Below are 22,616 nucleotides of genomic sequence, written 5' to 3' on the forward strand. Positions count from 1 at the left end.
GTAACATTTGACGTTATACACTTGTAGAAGGATCGAAACAATGGGGTTGTATGAAAGATTTGTGTCGGCGACATTAGGGAGACGTCCCAAGTCATATGAAACATCTGAAACGGGTATTTAGGTATTAGTTTAATTATAAAAACTTTTTGGGTATTGAACTAGGATGACCGGGACGGGTAACGGGACTGTGTATGTGATTAGTTTTAAATATTTCCTTGTTTATGGAACGAGTGTGTTGTTAACTTATGTTTTTTTTTTTTTTTGAAACTTCAAATTGATTCACAAACAAACCGACGTAGACCTCAAAGCAAGGACTACCGGCACATTACAACATATACAATGGCGATTTTAACCAGTTTTCCCACGACAAATCCTTAAACTTGGACCTATGTTTACACCAAAGGAAAGCCAATCGTGTAATGTTAGCAATCACAATTCTATCTGAGGTCTTCTTATCTTGAAACACGCTCTCGTTCCTTGCTCGCCAAATGCACCAACAAGAAACCATGATAATGTCGTGAGCGATGATCTTTCCCCATTTCCCTCCTTCTGCGCCTTTAAAGGTCTGCAGCAAATCAGTAACATCAAACGCTATAATAGGGCTGAGCCGACACCAATGACCGATAGCCGACCACACCTCCTGAGCGACTGAACATGCCGCAAATAAATGGACTACAGAATCATCTCCCGAATCGCAAAGGGGGCAGTGCACAGAACCGACATGAACGTTCCTTTTAACAAGCTCACTTTTAACTTTTTATGCAATGAACATGCAAGTAAAACACCATGAATTCAGCAAACTACTTACAGTAAAACACCATGAACGTATATAAGACACCATAACATTGCAAATATCATTGGATTCAACAAACTACTTACAGTAAAACACCAAGAACTTATATAAGATACCATAATATTGCAAATATCATTAAATTCAGCAAACTACCATTTTCTTATGTGGAACACCATGAAACTAAAATAAAATACCGTAGAAAACAAGACACTATACAAGTATACAAAGACACCATTCCATTAGCAATTTCAAAAATATCATTATATTCAACGAGCTAACTTTTTCCTTTTACTAGACACCATAATCTGTTTTGAATTCCTACAATAAAAATACCATAGAAAACAAGATTGGAAAGTTGAATATAAATGGTATTTGAAATGTTATGGTGTCTTATATACGTTCATGGTTTTTACTGTAAAACACAATGGCTTAAATCATTATACAAGTAAAACAACATAGACAAAACACCATGAACTAAAACATCCGATCGAAACGTAATTTTTTTCTCTATATTAGTATAACAATATAGTACTCATATTAAAGATTAAGAAACACTTGTTATTATGGTGGAATTTGTTTTTTTAAGTTACGTATAAAAAGTTATAGACGTTTAAAAAAGACGGGGGAACTTGCATGTGCATTGCATGTGAGTTTTTGAATTTTATCTTTAATTAGATTTTTTTATTAAATTACTTAATTACCCTTATCCTAATAAATTAAATAATGGTATGTGTTCTCATCATGTTCTTTCTTATCTTTCTTACAAATTTCATCTTTTTTTTACAGGATCATAAACATATATATATATAGGGTGAGAGTTGGCTACAAAGTCTATTTTTCCTACAAAGTGTAAAAAGTCATAAAACACCATAATGTCAACCATAGAACACACTCAAAACCCACAAATAACAAAGTGAAGATTATTAAAACGGTAGAAAGTGTGAGAACGGTGAGAACGCTTATGGATCGTCCGATTAAAACAATCTATGGACTAGATTTGCGCGGTGGCGTTTTCGTAAATAACATCAATTTTATTACGTGGACGCGCCTCATTAAGGGTAAAAAGGTCGTTACACCTCTATACCAAAACGCCATACTGATGAATAAAACGCCATTACGGACCAAACACACATCGCTATATAAACAAAAACATCACAGACATAAAAACACACCCCCCCAGAACCTGAAACGCCATATTTTCTACTATATACCATTCATCTTACAAACGCCAAAATCCCCAAAACATCAAACACAACTATTCAAAAAACGCCATATTTTCTACTATATACCATTCATCTTAGAAAACGCCAAAAACTCAAACATCAAAGATTCCAAAAAAATCGATGGTTCTTTCAGATACACTATTTCCTCAGTAAAACGCCAAAAATGCCAAATATTGTTTCTTGTATTCTTCTACGCCAAAGTTTCGGATAATGCATTCTTCCCTGAGGTGTTGTGACTCAAATAACATTTTGCTGCATGAAATAGACAAATCATAAACAAAAAACATGCTGGGGCCAGACTTATGTCATTTTTTGTATTTTGTTCTTGATGAATATTTTAATGGCATGAAAAGACGAATGACACTGATGAGTTGTTTGAAAATACATATTCAAACAAAAAACTTATGTCATTTTGTCTTTCCAAACGGCCACAAAAACACAAGCATGGCTAAGCCAAACCACCAGCGAACATGATTCAAAGAAGAAAGAGACTGATGACAGTGAAGATTTGGAAGATGAATTGTTTTTATTTTTATTTTTTTAATTTTCTTTTTCTGTTGTTTGTTATGTATTTTTCAACTTAGAATAAAAAAATACATTATGTTAATAAAACGCCAAACAGTCATAATCAGTGTTGCAGAAATCGGCCTAGGCGGCCGATTAATCGGTCAAAATTGGTCCTAGGCGGTCCTAGGCGATCAAAATTGGTCAAAATCGAACCATACTATCTGAAACTTGAAGTATTTATGTGAATTTTGAAGTATTATTTTTATATTATTGGGTATATATATATATAATTTTGAAAAAATACATATAAAAATCTCATTCCGATTAATCCCTAGGCGGTACCTCACCGCCTGACTAGCGCCTAGCGCCTTCTACAACATTGGTCATAATGCATATGAAACGCCATAAACGGAGTAAAAACGCCAAAAACTCCCAAACTATAATGAAAGTAGTTTGCAGAAGTATTAATTAACAAAAGCTAATAATGGAAAAAACGCAAAAAACTACTTAAACCCATTCAAAAACGCCAAACTTGGGAGATGGAAAGTCTATAACCTTAAAAACTCATAAAAATCTGAACAAAAACAGTAAAAATACACACTAACTGAAAAGACGGCTACTTTATTAATATCATTTATTATAAATAAAATCCCGCCTAAACTACGCGCCAAAAACATCCTATAAGAGAGACGTCTCTGCACAATCAACTGATCACAAAAACCAAAAACAAACGCCATATTTCCTAGAAACCATTCACTTTAAAAACGCCAAAACTAATAGTTAAAACGGCCACAGATGCAGAACCTCGATTCTGCTATATTGAGTATTGATCTGAATGGATTCTTCTCTGAGTTGGGTATCTGTATAATCTTTTGCTGAATGAGATGGACAAATATTCAAGATAAAGAGACTGATGAAACTGATATGACATCATGTCACTTTGTTCTTGATGGATATATTGATGGCATGAAGGGATCAATACATTAGAGCAGGCGTTGGTCTTCAACATGTCATCAAACAAGTATATATATCCACCCACCATAAAGGATGCCACAAAAAATAAGCATCTTCTAAAGACGGCCATTATGTAGGAAAATAAGGATCTACATAAGGTATTCAAAAACAGGTTCAAAACGCCAAAAAGGTTAAAGTAGAAGAGGCTGATGACAGTGAAGATTTGGATGAGAAATTAGATTATAATTTTTCTTTTTTTTCATTTTCTATTGTTTGTTATGTAATTCTCTGTTGTTTATCATCTAATTCTCTACTATTTTAAAAAAATTGAGTATAAAACGCCAAAAACTACAAACACCAAAACGCCTGATAGTTTGAAAAACTGTGAGAACGAATGCTAGCAAAGCACGAGGTTGCTATATAAAACGCCAAAAACGCAAACAAAGTATTACTGGAAAAATCAACACTAATTGACAGATGAAAATTGAAAGAAACAGTAAAATAAAGAGATGGTATCATTATTGCCAAAACATTATTGCCAAAACATTATTGTTATATTAATAACACTACATGGAAAATTGAAATTTATTTATCTTTTCAAAACGCCATAATTTCCTGTAACATTATAGGCCTGTATCCTAAATGGTAAAACACTTAATATAATAAAATCAAGAAAATTACTGATATTTTTACATTAAACGCCTGCATCCTGATCTAAAAAACAATAAAAACGCCAAAACAATACTTAAAACGCCAAAATGTTTACTATGATTCTGATCTAAAAAAATAAAAACGCTGCGTATTTATTAAACGCCAAAAAATGAAAAGATGAAGTGACACGCGTTAAAAAAAGAAATATGAAAGGACAAAAAAGCCCCTCCGCCCTTCTCTAAGCGGCGTGACACGTGTTGGGCCAGAAAGCGTTCTCACCGTTCTCACACTTTTGAGCGTTTTCTCCTGATCCCGTTTCTCTCACTCTATATATATATATATATATATATATAGAGAGAGAGAGAGAGAGGAATAGGATCAGAAGAGAACGCCTCAATTTTTATTTTTTTACAATTTTTTAACAAAAAATCATTAGTTTTTATACATAAAAAAATTTCAAAAAAAAAAATTGTTGTATTACACATGTGCACTATATTCGTAATAGTGCACATGTGCAATACAACCAAAAACTTTTTTTTTTATTTTTGAAAATTTTTTTTCCATGCATAAAAAGCTGCGATTTATTTTATAAAAATTAAAAAAAAAATTGGCATGTTTTTTTGGCTCTTTTAGTTAGGTTTTTGGTTTTCTCATTTAAACTAGTTTTGTCATTATCCATCCCCTATATATATATATATATATATATATATATAGGGAGAAGATCATGCGAGAACCACCTCTTATTGTGAGAACCGCGAGAACCAATGTGAACACACCAAAAATGCCTAAAAATAGCTAAAAATCATTAAAAAAAATTTTTTTGAATTTTTTATAAAAAAATCGCTACTTTTCGAAACAAAAAAAAAATTAAAAAAAAAATTTTTTTTGTCTTCTAAAAGTAGCGATTTTAACATAAAAAAATATTAAAAAATTCAAAAAATTTTTTTTAGATTTTTTGTTATTTTTTTAGGTTTTTTTGGGGTTTAGTTTTTAGCATTTTAGCTTGGGGGGGGGGTGTTTAGGTTTTTGGGGGTGGGGGAGGGGGGTTTAGGTTTTGGGGGGGGGGGGTGGGGTTAGGTTTTTTTTAGCATTTAGCTTGGGGGGGGGGGGGGTGGGGGGTTTAGGTTTTTTTTTTTTTTGGGGGGGGGGTGGTTGGGGGTTTAGGTTTTTTTTTGGGGGGGGGGGTGGGGGTTAGGTTTTTTTAGGGTTTTTTTTAGGTTTTTTTTAGCTATTTTAAGTTGTGTTCACATTGGTTCTCAAGGTTCTCACAATAAGGGTGGTTCTCGCATGAGCCCCTCCCTATATATATATATATATATATATATATATATATATATATATATAGGGAGCCGCTAAAATAAGAACCACCTCCAGTTGTAAGAACCGCGAGAACCACTCTAAGCCAATCAAATTATGCCAACATAAAGGGTATTTTGGTCTTTTACCCCAAGTGTCATATCTTCCCTCTCTCTTCATTTAATATACATCTCCTCTCTCCTCTCTCCTCTTTTTTGTTTAAATATCTCACTGCACATTGAAAACTCAATTCAAATATAAATTTCCTTTGATAAAAATGAGAAATTGTGTCACCCTCATGGAGGACGAACAACCTGCAACTCCACCTTCATCACATATTACCCCTACCTGCAACTCCACCTTATAACAACCTCCTTTTCTCTGCTGATATCTTCTCCGGCACCGTCTCCGACCAACCTGCAACTCCACTCCATCTTCATCTTCTCCACATCACATCGACGACGAACACCACCTGCAACTGTTCGTCACCGGCACCGGTGGTGGTTTTTGTGGGGAGACCAATGGGGGTTTTGGGGGGTTGGCGGCGGCGGGTGGCGTTGGGGATGGTGGGTAGGTGGAGAGGGCCGGCGGCAGCGGCTGAGCCGGTGAAGCCGTATCCAGGTTTGAGTTGGGGGTTTCATGATTTTTGATGGGGTTTCTTTATTTTGTTTGATGGGGTTTCATTTTTGTTTGATGGGGTTTCTAGATTTTTGTCTGATGAACTCTATGGGTTTATTCTTGTTGATTTTTTATCAACGATTTTTTTATTTTCTGGTGATTTTTGTTTGATCAGTGAACTATGTTTGTTGATTTTCTGGTGATTTTTATAAGTGGATTATGGGTTTAATATGTTGGTATAGATCTGTTGGTTTAGATCTGTTGTTTTAGATCTGTTGTTATTGATATGTTGGTGATCGATTGGGTTGGCAATGATGAAAAACAAAAGTAGATTTTGATCTGTTGGTTTAGATCTGTTGTTTTAGATACACTTTTGTTCATGTTGAATCCGGGTTGAATCTGGGTTTAAATGTTGTTCATGTTTGATTTGTGGGATTTGATTTTGTGATATTTAATTCTGTGGGTTTTGATACGATCGACGTGGTGGCGATGATGCAAAAAAAAAAACGTAGATTTTGATGACGATGGCGTGGCAAGGACGGCGGAGGGTAGGGTTTTTGACCCTGCAACCCCACTTTTGCAGCCTCTTGATTATCGAATAATCTGAGCCAAACCCCGTTTTTTTTCGAGATACCCTTTGTTTTTTATGTTTCTTGCGTTTTTATTTTTTTTTGAGGCGTTGATGATGATAACAATATATCTGAGACACCTCCCGAGTTTGCGATTTCTGGGTACGTTCGTTTTTGCGTACAAAAAAATTTTCTAAAAAAAATAACCCGTAAAACTTTTTTGACGTAAAACGTAAAAACGTGAAGCGTAAAAAGTTTTACGTAAAACGTTTTACGTAAATCGTAAAAAGTCTTACGTAAAACGTAAAACGTAAAACGTTTTTACGTAAAACGTAAAAAGTAAAAAGTTCTACGTAAAACGTAATTTTTTTTTTACTAAAACGAAAAAAACGTTAACGTAAAAACGTTAACGTAAAAAACCGTTAACGTAAAAACGTTAACGTAAAAAACCGTTAACGTAAAAACCGTTAACATAAAAAAAAACCGTTAACGTAAAAAAACCGTTAACGTAAAAAACATGTAACGTAAAAAAACGTAAAACGTTTTACGTTTTACGTAAAATGTAAAACGTTTTACGTTTTACGTAAAACGTAAAAAGTAAAAAGTTCTACGTCAAACGTAAAATTTTTTTATTCAAACGAAAAAAACGTTAACGTAAAAACGTTAACGCAAAAGACCGTTAACGTAAAAACCGTTAACGTAAAAAAACCGATAACGTAAAAAAACCGGTAATGTAAAAAACCTGAATTTTAAAATGTTAACGTAAAAAACGTTAACGTAAAAACCCGGTGCGTAAAATGTAAATAACGTTAACGTAAATTACCGGTGCGTAAAACGTAAGGGGTTTTACGTAAAATGTAAAAAGGTTTTTCGTAAAAACGTAAAAAGTTTTAAGCAAAAATGGTAAAACGGGACACCAAAAACCGGCGCGTAAAACGTAAAAAAACCGGTGCGTAAAACGTAAAAAAAACCGGCGTGTAAAACGTAAAAAAACCGGTGCGTAAAACGTAAAAAAACGTTGATGTAAAAAACCGGTGCGTAAAACGTAAAAAAACCGGTGCGTAAAACGCGAAAAAACCGGCGTGTAAAACGTAAAAAAACCGGTGCGTAAAACGTTAAAAAACCGGTGCGTAAAACGTAAAAAAACCGGCGCGTAAAACGTAAAAAAAAAAAAACTTTGACGCAATAAACCGGTGCGTAAAACGCAAAAAACCGGCGTGTAAAACGTAAATAACGTTAACGTAAAAAACCGGCGCGTAAAAACGTAAAAAACCGGTGCGTAAAACGCAAAAAAACGTTGACGCAAAAACCGGGACGTAAAACGCAAAAAAACGGCGCGTAAGACGTAAATAACATTAACGTAAAAAACCGGGGCGTAAAACGAAAAAACGGCGCGTAAAAAAAACGACGCGTGAAAAAGTCGGGCGAAAAAACGGCGCGTCAAAAAACGAGGCGTGAAAAGGCCAGGCGTAAAAATATTAAAAATTAAAAGAATTATAATAAAAATTTGATTTAATAAAATTGATTTACAAAAAAAATCTGTGGATAAATAAAAAATAATTAAGTAAAAAAAACTAATTAATGAATAGGACAAAAAAGGTAATTTAAAATTAATATATATAAAAAGACAAAATAGATTGATTTTACTTAAATACCCTTTTGGATTATAATATTAAAGACATAATAAGACAAAAATCTTTTAATATTAATATTATCTACTTTTAATCACATCCATCCATCTAGTTGATCTAAGGGCCAGAAAGTGGTTCCCATGGTTCTTACAACTAGAGGTGGTTCTCATTTTAGCGATCCCCTATATATATATATATATATATATATATATATATAGGGAGCCGCTAAAATAGAAACCACCTCCAGTTGTAAGAACTGCGAGAACCATTCTCAACCAATCAGATTACGCCAACAAAAAGGGTATATTGGTCATTTACCCCAAATTGTCAAATCTTCGCTCTCTCTCTCTCCATTTAATGCCAGCACCACCTCTCTCTATTTAATGTCACCACCATCAGAGATTTAATCTCTAACATTTCTCTCTCTTCAAAGTATAATCCCCCCTCCCATGTCCCTGCTCTCTCACTCCCTCAAACCCTAACCCAAACACACCAGCCCGACCATCATTCTCTCTCGCAACTCCGGTCGACGGACCAACTACGACCGGCTGCCAGCGGCGATTTCTCCAGCAAAGACACCACCAACCCGGCTGCCAGTGGTGATTTCTCCATTGATGACGATGATGATCAGCGATTTCTCCATCGATGACGATGATGATCTCTCATCCAACCACAACACCCACCTCTTTGTCTCTCTGTCGGCGACGGTGGTGGTGGGTTTCGACGGCGACTGTGGTGGTGGGTTTTGACGGTGACGGAGACGGCGGTGGTGGTGAGGATTGACGGAGACGGTGGTGGGTGGGAGTTGTGCAGAGGCGGAAGGCGAGGGTGGGGCGGTGGTTTGGTGGGAGTCTTTGTTACAGCTGCGGTGGTGGGTTTTTGACGGTGTCCCTGTTTTTTATGGTGATTTTGATGTTTACGGCTCATGATGCAGGTGATTTTTGGTCCTGATCTTGTGTCCCTGTGTTTTTTTATGGTGATTTTGGTTCTGATATTGTGTCCTTGTTTTTTTATGGTGTTCTTTTATGGTGATTTTGGTTTTTTTATGGGCAGAGGTGATTTTGGTTCTGATCTTGTGTCCCTGTTTTTGAATGTTGTGGGTTTTTTACTGTTGCTTTAGAGTTCTGTTTTGGAACAAAACAGTTTTATAGTTATGTTTTGGAAAGTAATGATGTAGTTTGGCCCCTGCTAACTGCTACATCAACATGATCTGAACATGTGTATCAAAGCAGGTGCAGTTCTTGGTTCTAAAAATTTCCCATAATTGGTTTAGGTTTGGTTCTAGGTAGAACCCAACAACACCCATAGAAACCCATAAGACCCGTTTGTCAATTTTGTTTTTTCCACGCACAACTTTGGAACCGAACCATTTAGAACCGTTTAATAACAAACTGAACCGACTATGTAGTACACGGTTTGGTCCCGGTTCTTGAAATACGCCACCATTGATTCTCGGTTCCGATTGGTTCAGTCCAGTTCCGGAGGGTCCAGCCCGTTTGCTCACCCCTAGTTTTATATGGTAACTTTGTTTAATTATTTTATATGACTTTGTTATTTTAAAACTAATACAGTAATGGATATGTACTTTTTATTATCAATGTATAGAATATTTTATTAATGCACCTTTGCCGCCTTCAACTACATAAGTCTTTGTAATTAAGTGGGAATTTGATTTTTGTTGTATCTTTGTATCTTTCGATATAAAAAGATGGTAAATAGTATAGCAACTGTAAAATTGAGATTGTAATGCATTCTTTTATTTGAATATAGCAAACCAAACATCAGTTTTGGCAGCAGTGATAATGCAAAAAATGGGCGGCGATGCATTTGAATGTTTTGAAACAGTGAACTATGTGTGGGCAAAAAATTGATCTTGACGATGGTGTTCTTGGCACTGATGATACAAAAAACGTATATTTTTTTGACGATGGCGTGGCAAGGATGGTGGAGGGTAGGTTTTTGAACCCGCAACCCCACTTTGCAGCCTCTGATGTTCGGCAAATCTGAGCCAAAACTTTTTTTTTCCAGAATCCACTCGTACTTTTTTTATTTTTGTTTGTTGGGTTTTTTTATATTTTTTTTGAGACGTCGATGATGATAGCAAACTATCTGAGACACCTATCTGAGCCAAAAAGTTTTACGTAAAACGTACAACGTAAAAAGTTTTACGCCAAACGTAAAACGTAAAACTTTTTACGTAAAACGTAAAACTTTTTTATGTAAAAACGTAAAACGTAAAAATTTTAACGTAAAACGTAAAAAAACGGCGCGTTAAAACGTAAAAAAAATTAACGTAAAAAAACGGCGATTTTCTGTTGCGTTCGGTTTTGCGTAAAAACGTTTTTGTAAAAAAAAAAAATTAAACCGTAAACTTGTTAACGTAAACCGTAAACTTTTTATCGTAAAACGTAAAAACGTGAAGCGTAAAAAGTGTTACGTAAATTTTTTCGTAAGTTTTACGTAAAACGTAAAACGTAAAAAGTTTTTCGTAAGTTTTTCGTAAACTTTTTCGTAAGTTATTCGTAAATTTTTTTCGTAAGTTTTACGTAAACTTTTTCGTAAGTTTTTTTAACGTAAAATATAAAAAGTTTTTCGTAAAGTTTTACGTAAACTTTTTCGTAAGTTTTACGTAAACTTTTTCGTAAAATTTTTAACGTAAAATGTAAGTTTTACGTAAAGTTTTACGTAAACTTTTTCGTAAGTTTTACGTAAACTTTTTCGTAAATTTTTTTCGTAAATTTTACGTAAATTTTTAACGTAAAATGTAAAAAGTTTTTCGTAAAACGTAAAAAGTTATACGTAAAACGTAAAAAGTTTTACGTAAAACGTAAAAAATTTAAATTTTTAACGCAAAACGTAAAAAGTGTACAAAAAGGGGCGCGTTAAAAAAAGTGAAAAAAACGGCGCGTTTAAAACGGCGTATAAAAAAACGACGCATTAAAAAACGTGGAGAAACGACGTGTTCTAAAAAAACGACGCTTTGAAAAAACGGCGCGTAAAAACGCGTAAAAAAACGGCGCGTTAAAAAACTTCGGAAAAACGGCGCGTTAAAAAACTTCAAAAAAACGGTGCATTAATAAACTTGGGAAAAACGGCGTGTAAAAACCGTGTAAAAAACGGCGTTAAAAATGGCGCGTTAAAAAATCGGTGCGTTAAAAACGGCGCGTTAAAAACGCCGATTGAGAACGGCGCGTTAAAAAACTGCGTGTTAAAAACGGCGCGTTAAGAACGCCGATTGAGAACGGCGCGTTAAAAAACGACGTTAACAAACGACGCGTTAAAAACGGCGCGTTAAAAAACGGTGCGTTAAAAAACAGCGCGTTAAAAACGGCGCGTTAGAAACGGCGTGTTAAAAAAACGCCGATTGAGAAAACGACGCCTTAAAAAAACGGCGCGTAAAAACGGCGCGTGAAAAACGGCGCGTAAAAAACGGCGCGTAACAAAACGGCGTTAAAAACGGCGCGTTAAAAAACGCCGTTAAAAACAGCGTTAAAACGGCGCGTTATGCTTGAAAAACGGCGCGTAAAAAAATGGCGCGTTAAAAACGGCGCGTCAAAAAAACGTAAAAAGTTTAACATAAAACTTAAATTGTAAAAAGCATAAAAATCTTTTAAAAAAATCTGAATTTAAAAATGTTTTTAATAAAGAAATTATGTTTAAAAAATAAAAGTAATAAAAGTAATTAATGAATAGTACAAAAAAGGTAATTTAAAATTAATATATATAAAAAGACAAAATAGAGTTATTTTACTTAAATACCCTTTTGTATTATAATATTAAAGACATAATAAGACAAAAAACTTTTAATAATAATATTAACTACTTTTAATCACATCCATCCATCTAGTTGATCCAAGGGCCATAAAGTGGTTCTCATGGTTTTTACAACTAGAGGTGGTTTTCATTTTAGCGATCCCCTATATATATATATATATATATATATATATATTACATACAAAAATCAATTTATAATTTTTCAGTCTCACCACCATCCTGCCATCTCTCTCTACCATCAGCATACACCACCGCCACCACTGTCTTTTGAATCAACAACAGGTTCAATGTGACACTCTAGGTTTTCCCGAATAACCCTCTTGTATTAACAGTGTGTACGTATGAAATATTAAATGAAAGATGTGAATTATCTTGATGTGCTATGTGTTGATAACGTGTATGTAATAAATATATATATGTGTGTGTATAAGTAGTAGCGAACCGAGACCACGACTCGAGACCACCCGGTCTCGAGTGAACAGTAAAACAGTGGGCCGGTTGGGCCATGGACCTCCTTTGGTCCACTCGGAACCCATTAGGGAGCACCACTTGATATATAAACCCATGCCATCATCCACATTTCCCTTACACTCACTCCCTCTCTCTCTCTCACTAAAACCCTAGAACACCACCACAAACCTCCTCTCCTCTCTCTCTCTCTGATTCAACCGGTAGCACCAAAACTGTCGGATCAAGCTCGGGATCATCAATTGGCAGTTGGTTCATTGATTCTTCAAATCCGAACACCATCCGGTTAGTGTTTTATGTTTCTAGATATTACAATGCTTGGTTGGTAAATGACATACATGATAAAGGTGTTGATTTGTGATGATATAGGTTAGTGTTGTAGTATAGTTTAAAAGCTATAGATATATACTCGAAAATGTGCACTTTGTACAATGATGAGATGAAATGATGATGCTATCATGATATTTTACTAGTCTCTACACATGAAGATTTTTATGAGACATCACATGATTTTGGCTTATGAATTAATACATAGATTGCTTATGAAATGTACATCATGTGTGTAGTGGTGTTGTAGGCTTATTGTTATGTCTTAAAAATCATACTTGATGAACCGAATGAATATGGAGACGAATGAGAAAACCCTAAAATGATGAACTGTTTGAATATGTGTTGAACATTTAAAAATTGCATGTTTGATCTATTTTGAATCAATATTAGACAAGGAAACATGTTTGAGCATTGTGGTTGGATAGTACATAAACATCATGAAATCGAAATTCAATTGGATGAGAACACTGTTGCAGTTGTTCTAGAATCAGCAGGTGATGGGAGTCGAGACTCCTGGTTTCGACTCGAGACCATCAAGGAGACAACTCAAGATCAGCGGTCGCGACTTGAGAACAACTGTTTCATCAGTGGCTTCGTCAAGGGTTTGGCCCCGGAAATGCTGCTCTTTGCCCAAACATGTCTCGACCTGTGTATCGAAGGATCGAATTGTACATCAAGGGTTTGGCCCCGGAAATCCGGAGCCATGTGACCGCAGCCAACCTCAATACCATTCAGCCAGTCGTTTGTCTTGCTCACAAACTCACTGATCAGGTTGTGGAACAGGGCAAGCTGCCCAAAAGGATCAGTGCTACTGCTAGAACTTCTAGTGACAACAAGCGTAAGTGGGAAGGAAATCAAAGCAAGGATGCTAACCCCACTCAGGCTCCAACCCAGCAAAGGAAAACTGAAAACAACAAGGGCTCTCAACAATAGGGTAGGTATCGCGGAAACCACCCCAAGTGCAACAAGTGCAACTGACACCACAGTGGGCCTTGTGGGAAAGGTCAGTGTCAACGATGTAACAAGATGGGGCATGAGACCAAGGACTGCAGGAGTCCACGCCCCGCAGGGCAGAACCAACAACAGCAGCAGCAACATCATGGGAATGTCAAGGGTTGTTTCCAGTGTGGAGCTGAGGGACACATTAAGAGGAATTGCCCTGAACTGAACCAGAACCGCAACAACAATCAGGGAGCTGGAAACAACGATCAAAACAACAACAATGCCGGGAATGGTGCAAGAGGAAGGGCTTTTGTGATTGGAGCTGGAGAAGCAAGGAATGACCCCAACGTTGTAACGCTCCGCATTTTTGTACCTTCTTATTTTAGCAAGTCAAGTTGTACTTTTCGTTTTAGACACTCGTTGTAATCTACTTTCGTTCCAATTATAATTCGAGACTATTGATCATAATGAAAACGAGGTTATTTTTAATCATGTTCGTGTATTCATGCTAGTCTGATGTGCAACTGATAATCAAATTCACGTTTGAACGAAATATTATTCAAGGTTCTTGATCCTTTATTATACTCTGACGTTCAATACTCGTTAAACTAATTAAAGCTTGTAAAGTAATGAAATTCGGATCCTAACCCTTGAAACTCGAAGGCCTCAATAAATAAATCGTCTATCCTTAGTTTAATTCGTTATAAATATGGTTATTTAATTGTTTAATTAATTAAATAAATTAATTTGCAAATAAATGTTTTGTTCTTTTTATATTTATAAAAAAATAATCTAGTTAGTCTCGTTATGTCTTAATGTTAGTCTAAGGTGATAAAGCTAACCAAGTTAGTTTGTAAAGTTAGTCTTCCTTGTTAAAGGGGAACATAACTTAGCTTGGTTAAATTAATCTCTAAAAGTCAAGGGGCTGTTTGTGCATTAACTCAAAGTATGTAACAATTAATAAAAGTCTAACCAAACATGATTTAAAAAGGATAAAAAGGGACGAGCTGACCGGGACTCGAACCCGGGTCCCTACTGTCACAAACGTGCACATTAACCGCTCCACTAAGGCCTTGATATCGAACTAAGGTCCTATCCTTAAAACTTTAAACAAGCGACATTTTCGTTCTTTTGAACATCATGCTTGCCGCCAAACACAGCAACAACCCACTGTCTTCTTTCCTTTTCCGCCATCGCTGATTTCTCGGTAACAAATTAATCACCGCGTTTCCATCTTTACAATCAATCAAGTATTCGTTTCTAAAGTTACGAGATTTGTAAACTCTATAAAACCGAAGCCTTTTACTCCCTCACAACCAACACCTCTCGCACGTAGTTCAACCATTCACTGTTACTCGCTCTCTCTCTCGCCGGAATACCAAACACGCCGGAGGAACCGCAACGAGCCGGGGATACGAAAACGGCATCAGAGACATCCATTGTTTCACGTCACTTCGGTTCGATTACTCGTCGGCGCAAACCCGCAACGTACCGGAATTTCGAAGGCTTTGACGGAACCGAACGGAGATCGACGGGAAGTCTTTCGACTCGTCTCGGTATACATTCTCATTCCCTTGTTTCGTTCGTTAATTTTCTGTTGATGTAACACCATTTACTTTCTTATTTTTTAAATCAAAGATGTCGCGGACTTTTTCGGTATATGTTTCTGTTATCAACTGTTTCATATAAACTCCACCGTTAAAATCATTACATATAATAGGATGATAGGCTAATAAACAACCTAGAAAGAGTGGAAAAGTAATATACAGTTGAATGTTTTGAAGAACAGGACATGCGGATAGTGTTTAAATGAATTAGTCGTTCAAAGATTTTCAAATATGCTGATGCGGTCTGGTGTTCACTGTTATGCGTTTCAAACGCCGAGGTCGCGGGTTCGAATCCGGACCTCCGTTTTTCTCGCTGACATGCCTTCTTTTTTAAACCAATATATGTTGAGTCTTAATATCTGTTTAAGATAATTTTTTATTCTTTTTAAACTCTAAAAATAACTAACCTGATAAAAACCAAAGAGAATTAGGGATAAAACTGAAATTACATTCTTCATTCTATTCAACATTACAATATATAGAGATAAACATAACCATAAACCCTAAAGCCCATAACTAATGGGTTGGGCCTAAAATGTCTGGTTTATAACACTCCCCCTCAGACATTTAGAATTATACACAGTTTAACAACATACTTCAGGATGATGTTAAATAGGTACTTCTGGACCTAAATAAATAAACTGATATTACTGGATCAACTATGCTGCCTCATTAAAAACCTTACTAAGAAAACCCAGTGGGACAAAACTTAGTTAAGGGAAAAAGAGTACAGCGTGTATAATTCTCTCCCCAGAATACAACAAACATCTTTTAATCTACGAAGACCAATCTTGTGTGATATCTGCTCGAAACTGCTTCAAGGTAAAGATTTTGTAAACAGGTCTGCTAGATTTTCACTTGACTTGATCTGACGAACATCGATTTCCCCTTTTTTCTGCAAGTCATATGTTGAGAAGAACTTTGGTGAGATGTGCTTTGTCCGATCACCCTTGATATAACCTTCTCTGATCTGAGCTGTGCAAGCAGCATTGTCTTCATAAATAATTGTCGGCTCCTTCTTGATCTGTTCTAATCCGCATGCTTCTTGTATGTGATTAATCATTAATCTCAACCACACGCATTCTCGACCAGCATCATATAGTGCTATCAATTCGGCACGATTTGATAATGTTGCTGTAAGTGTTTGCTTAGTTGACTTCCAAGAAATTGCTGTGCCGCCGTATGTGAATACATAACCTGTCTGAGATTTTGATTTGTGAGGATCTAATAGATATCCGGCATCAGCATACCCAACAAGCTGGGACTTTTGATCTTTCTGATAGAAAAGACCTAAGTCTTGTGTCCCGCAAATATACCGGAATACATGTTTTACACCATTCCAGTGTCTACGTGTTGGATTCGAACTGTATCTCGCTAGTACATGTACTGCAAATGCAATGTCAGGTCTTGTGTTATTTGCGAGATATATAAGGGCACCGATCGCGCTTAAGTATGGTACTTCTGGACCAAGTACATCTTCGCCTTCTTCTTGAGGGCGATAAGGATCCTTGTGTGGATCTAGCGGTCGGACAACCATAGGTACGCTAAACGGATGTGCTTTATCCATATTGAAACGTACTAACATCTTCTGGGTGTAGTTTGATTGATGGACAAATGTGCCATTGCACATATACTCAAATTGTAGTCCGATGCATACTTTTGTCATACCAAGATCTTTCATCTCAAATTCCTTCTTTAATAACTGAGCAGCTTTCTCTATCTCTTCAGGAGATCCGATGATGTTGATATCGTCAACATAGACTGCTATTATAGTGAAATTTGAGAGTGTTATTTTTATAAAAACACATGGACTGATTACATCAGACTTGTATCCTTCTTTTTCGAGATATTCACTAAGTCGATTGTACCACATACGCCCAGATTGGTTGAGACCATATAAAGATCTCTGGAGCTTTATAGAGCACATATCTCGAGGTGTTAATTTTAATGCTTCAGGAAATTTTAATCATTTAGGGATTTTCATGTAGATGTCATTTTCAAGTGTCCCATATAAGTATGCAGTGACGACATCCATTAGTCTCATATGAAGTCCTTCAGAGATTGTGAGGCCGATTAGGAACCTAAGGGTTATCGCATCCACTACAGGGGAATACGTTTCCTCATAATCAACTCCTGGGATTTGGGAAAACCCTTGTGCTACAAGTCGAGCCTTATATCGTATAATCTCATTCTTTTCATTTCTCTTTATTGCAAACACCCATTTATAACCTACTGGTTTGACGTCTATGGGTGTTCGGACTACAGGTCCGAAAACATGTCGCTTTTCGAGCGAATTCAATTCGGCGTTTATGGCTTCTTGGCATCTTGGCCATTCATTTCTGTGCATGCACTCTTCTAAAGTTTTAGGTACGTAATCATTTTCATTGATTACATCCGTTGCTATAGCATATGTGAATATATCATCAACACGTGTTTTATTCCGGTTCCACATTGTACTATCTTGTACATAATTAATAGAGATCTCATTTTCGTTCGGTACCAGTGTTTCTTCTGAAACTTCATTTTCCTCTGGATTCACAGTTGTCTCTTCTGGGACATTTACCTCTACTGGGGTTTCACTTATAATCTTTTGTGAGTTTTCACCAACTGCGTTACTTTGCTCTTTTCGTTTTCGTGGGTTTTTGTCTTTGGAACCGATTGGTCTCCCACGCTTTCGTTGTATAGTAATCGCTTCTGGGATTACTTCAATTCGATCAGGTGCATTTGATACTGGTACATGTGACTTTGTCACTCTATTCGTGTCTGTGAATGCATCTGATAATTCATTCGCTATTCTTTGCAAATGTATAATCTTTTGGACTTCATATTCACATTGACCACTTCAGGGGTCGAGATTTGATAGCGATGATGCATTCCACGTTATTTCGTGTGTTACCAGTCTTTCTTTATCCTTGTCTCCTCCTAAGACTGGGAACATCATTTCATCAAAAATGACAATCAGCATACCGTGCTGTAAACATGTCTCCCGTCATTGGTTCTAAATATTTAATTATGGACGGGGAGTTAAAACCAATATAGATACCCAGTCTTCTTTGGGGTCCCATTGTAGTACGTTGTGGTGGCGGTATTGGTACATATACCGCACAACCAAAAATTCTAAGGTGGGACAAACTTGGTTCTCGTCCGGAGACCAGTTGCAATGGGGAGTATTCGTGATCAGCAGTTGGTCTCAATCTAATCAGTGCTGCAGCATGCAAAATAGCATGACCCCATGCAGAAGATGGTAGTTTACATCTCATTAAGAGTGGTCTAGCGATTATTTGTAATCGTTTGATCAGAGATTCAGCTAAACCATTTTGTGTGTGAACATTAGGTACTGAATGTTCAACATTGATCCCGATTGACATACAATAGTCATTAAAAGCTTGAGATGTGAACTATTAAGACCAAGAAATAGCGGAATGGTCCACACGGAGGATGAATAGGCCCACAAATATCCCTTTGGATTCTTTCTAAAAATGATGGGGTTTCATGTACCAATTTAGTTTGTGAGGGCCGAGTTATAAGTTTGCCCAGAGAGCATGCTGCACATAATAAGTCCTGAGGTAGCAAAACTTTTAGGTTTTTGAGAGGGTGCCAGGTTGCACTTTTGATTATTCGTCTCATCATTATGCTACCAGGGTGACCTAGACGGTCATACCATATATTGAATGTATCTTTATCTAACAGCTTTTGGTTACTCACCATGTATGATTTGATAGGGTTGATATTAGTACAATATAACCCAGATGATAAGGCTTCTAATTGTTCAACAATTGTTTCTTTGCCATTTTTGTTTGAAGTAATTTGAAGATATTCAATATTATTTTTAGATATTGTTTTTAGGTGGTAACCGTTTTTTTCGAATATCTTTAAAGCTGAGTAAATTTCTTCTGGATTTACTAGAATATAATGCATTATCAATAGTTAATTTGGTACCCGAAGATAATGTTATGTGTGCTCTGCCAGAGCCTTCGATAAGGTTACTGACACCAGATATAGTACTAATAGGTGTCTCTGCCGAACACAACTCAGAGAAGAATTTCATATCTTTGAGAATAGTGTTAGTACTACCGTTATCTATCAGACATTCATCACCAATAATAGCTCTGCTGGAGCTAGTATACATATTTCTTCTGGAAATAATAAAACACGTTAAGTATAAGAAATTGCGTGTTTGAGTATGATAAAAACACGCATTTAATGATTTTGTAGTATGAGCTTGTTGTTTTGTTCCGCGACCAACAAACATGATATTAGCTCAGAATATTATGTAAAATTACGTTCCCTGTACTGCTGCGCCAGGAGCATGTTGGATAAATGGAACGTTGAGATAGTTTGCTCAATCATGTCTTTGTCGGTGATTTGTTCACCACATAATTTAAGCTCAAAGGTGATGCGAAGAAGGGCAGAGTTGTACTCACTAACAGTCTTATGATCTCGTAGCCTTAAATGAACCCACTTGTAGCGAGTTTTAGAGAGTAAGACCAACTTCAGGTGGTCAAATCTTTCTTGAATTTTTTTCCATAACTCGAGAGGGTCATCGACAGTATGGTTTTCCCTCTTTAGGTCTTCATGAAGATGAAGGCGAAGGAATGCCATAGCTTTAGGTTTTTTTTTTCTTCTTGAAGGGACGTTTTATTCCCATCAATGATTGTCTCCCCCAGATTCATTGCTTCCAGATGGGTTTTAGCATCAAAAGCCCACGAGGGGTAGTTATTGCCCGAGATTTCAAGTGCAGTGAATTCAAGCTTTGATAAATTCGACATTTTATTTATAAAGGAAAAGATAAGGCATTTTAAAAACAAGCCTTCAAATGAAATGTATATTGTATGAGAACTTCGAGTTTTCTTTTGCTAGAACTGCATGTTCTAAACTTTAACTATGTTTATAAAATAGAGAAGGAAAATAAACTCATTTATGAATTTTGTATCCTGTAATGTGATTGTCTGGTAACATTATAATTGTGGGTTAAATTTGGAATTCAAATTCATTATACTGACATAATATATTATTAATGGTACACTTTTTAAATACTTTGAGTGAAACCACCCTTTGTGATCATTTTCAGATTTGATTTGCCTCATATACAACATAAATTTAGATTTTTTTTTTCAACTTATCATATACAATATAATATAGGCTCCGCAAGCCACTAACAAGTAACAACCCAAATTATATATATATATTTTTTTAGAGCCCGTTATATATCTTATGTATGTAAAGCCATTCCATAATCTTTCAAGCCCAACATAAAGCCTTTATTTGGAGACGACCCAGGCCCAGGCATTTGACAAAGGCTGTCTTTGGTTAGGGTTTATTATTGCCTTTTGAGAGAACCAAGCGACCACCGTGACTTCTGAGTTTCGTTGCCGATATTTAACAACCACCACCCCTTAATCTTACCCGTCGAAGCAAGATTCCCACTCGCTTTTGCTCAGATCAAAGTTTATATGAACGAAAAAAAAAACTTCCGGCGAAATTACGCTGCGATCGAGATGGCATATGGAGCATTGAGAGCGGTATAGTCCGAAACCGAATCCGAAACGTTTGGTTCCGTTGCCTGATGGATACAAAGCGCCGCTGCGCCGGACGGCGCCGGAGAAAAGTTTACGGTTGAAGAACCACCACAGGAACAGTTGGCGGTTGAGGACAATCGCCGGAAAAAGGTTGTCGGGTAAGAGTTTTGTGTGCGGCGGTAGTGACCGCCGTTGGGTATCGATCGATTCATTGATTCGTATGTGGATCGATTCTTAAAATTTGTTTCCGTAAATACAAATCAAAGGGAAATCCTATGTTGCTCTAAAGTCCAAGAAAACTCCTATGATATTCATTGATGTCAGTAAGTGTAGATCGGGAAACCCTATTGTGTGTTCTAAAAATCTAGATAATGTGTCACGATATTAAAAAAAATTCAAGAATCCGGCATACCAAGGGCGTTAAAATCGTTGGAAAATTATTGAGTATGTTTTGTGTGGAAAAGAAATTTACTTTTCCTAATAACTATTCTTAAACAATACAAATTTGTATATCTTCCTGTTGAATATGCCTATGTATATACTATTGTGAAAAAAGGAAAAGAATATATGAACATTGAGGTAATGATATGTACCAGTATGTGAGCAATTGATGGCCGGTAAATTCCAGTGGAGAATCATCGTGCTGATAACGTGATAAAAACCAAAGAGAATTAGGGATAAAACTGAAATTACATTCTTCATTCTATTCAACATTACAATATATAGAGATAAACATAACCATAAACCCTAAAGCCCATAACTAATGGGTTAGGCCTAAAATGTCTGGTTTATAACATAACCCTTTTAATTCATTCTATAATAAAATCCCTTAATATCAAATAAACTATTTTAACCCTTTATTTCTTTTCTCTATTTGTTCAAGTTAAATTATAATACTTATTTTAAACCAATAAATATTAACTAGATCGTTACGTGATATTTTAATATCTAGGATAACCATCTCGTTCGTCCCCTTGGCTTCTCAATCTCACTCGTGCGTTATTACAAGAAATCGCAACGCAATCAATGTGAGTATACTCGATCCCATTTTCGTTTTAAACACATTTGGGTGCAACATGTATTCCATATTCAAATTACACAACACTTGAGTCTTGTTTTTAATCACACTCTATCCGCATTTAAACATGAAACAATTTGATGCTTGTTAATCTCTTATGCTATGCAAGTTGAACGTGTTAATCTCAATGCCCTTGAGTCTTGGGGTATTGCGATGTTGAACGATATTTGAACGATGTTGAACGATGTTGAACGATATTGAACGATGTTGAACGATATTGAATGGCAAAGCAGTAACTTGTATCATTGTATTCATGTTGGATATTAGCACATTTAAACACTTTATTCTACTATATTATGTATCAAACTTGTATACTCGTCAACATATTTTTGTTGATGTTATTTTAATACATGTTACCGGTTGTTAGACGAAGTGATCAAGAAAACAAGCTAGGATGAACCTAGAAACCCATTTCAGCAATTAAACAATGCTTGAATTTATGTTTACTATTTGAAACAATGTATCACTCTTTAGAATTTAATGAAATGATTTAATCTATATTGTCACAGTTAGTGTTATGTTGTTTTGAGCAATTTGTTCGTCTCATCCCGATGTTTCCGCCATCGGTTGCGGTGTGACAAACGTCGTGACGGGTAAGTTCCTACTCGATGATCGTTATGTTTCCATATTATTTGATTCTGGAGCCGATGCTAGTT

At 36.1% G+C, this 22,616-nt stretch overlaps 1 protein-coding gene across 2 annotated transcripts; it reads right to left on the reverse strand.

Moving 5' to 3' along the window:
- Positions 1-308: 308 nt before the first annotated feature.
- LOC110898051 lies at positions 309-21,646 on the reverse strand. 2 transcript variants are annotated; one of them, XM_022144787.2, is made up of 2 exons: positions 21,476-21,646; positions 309-753 (listed from the first exon to the last, which is right to left on the reverse strand). In XM_022144787.2, the coding sequence occupies exons 1-2, from the start codon at positions 21,594-21,596 to the stop codon at positions 326-328; spliced, it is 549 nt and encodes a 182-aa protein (XP_022000479.1). In that variant the 5' UTR covers positions 21,597-21,646; the 3' UTR covers positions 309-325. The 2 variants fall into 2 exon arrangements, 1 of the variants encoding a protein (XP_022000479.1); XR_002569205.2 differs by lacking the exon at positions 309-753 and adding an exon at positions 2,229-2,268.
- Positions 21,647-22,616: the final 970 nt, after the last annotated feature.

Source organism: Helianthus annuus, chromosome 13 (assembly GCF_002127325.2).
Source record: "Helianthus annuus cultivar XRQ/B chromosome 13, HanXRQr2.0-SUNRISE, whole genome shotgun sequence".
In the NCBI taxonomy this organism is placed as follows: Eukaryota; Viridiplantae; Streptophyta; class Magnoliopsida; order Asterales; family Asteraceae; genus Helianthus; species Helianthus annuus.

Coding starts and splice junctions, on each gene's coding strand:
- LOC110898051 (XM_022144787.2), bottom strand. CDS start 21,596: ATGTTGAATAGAATGAAGAATGTAATTTCAGTTTTATCCCTAATTCTC. Junction 754..21,475: donor CATCAATTGCTCACATACTG/GTACATATCATT, acceptor TTGCATAAAAAG/TTAAAAGTGAGCTTGTTAAA.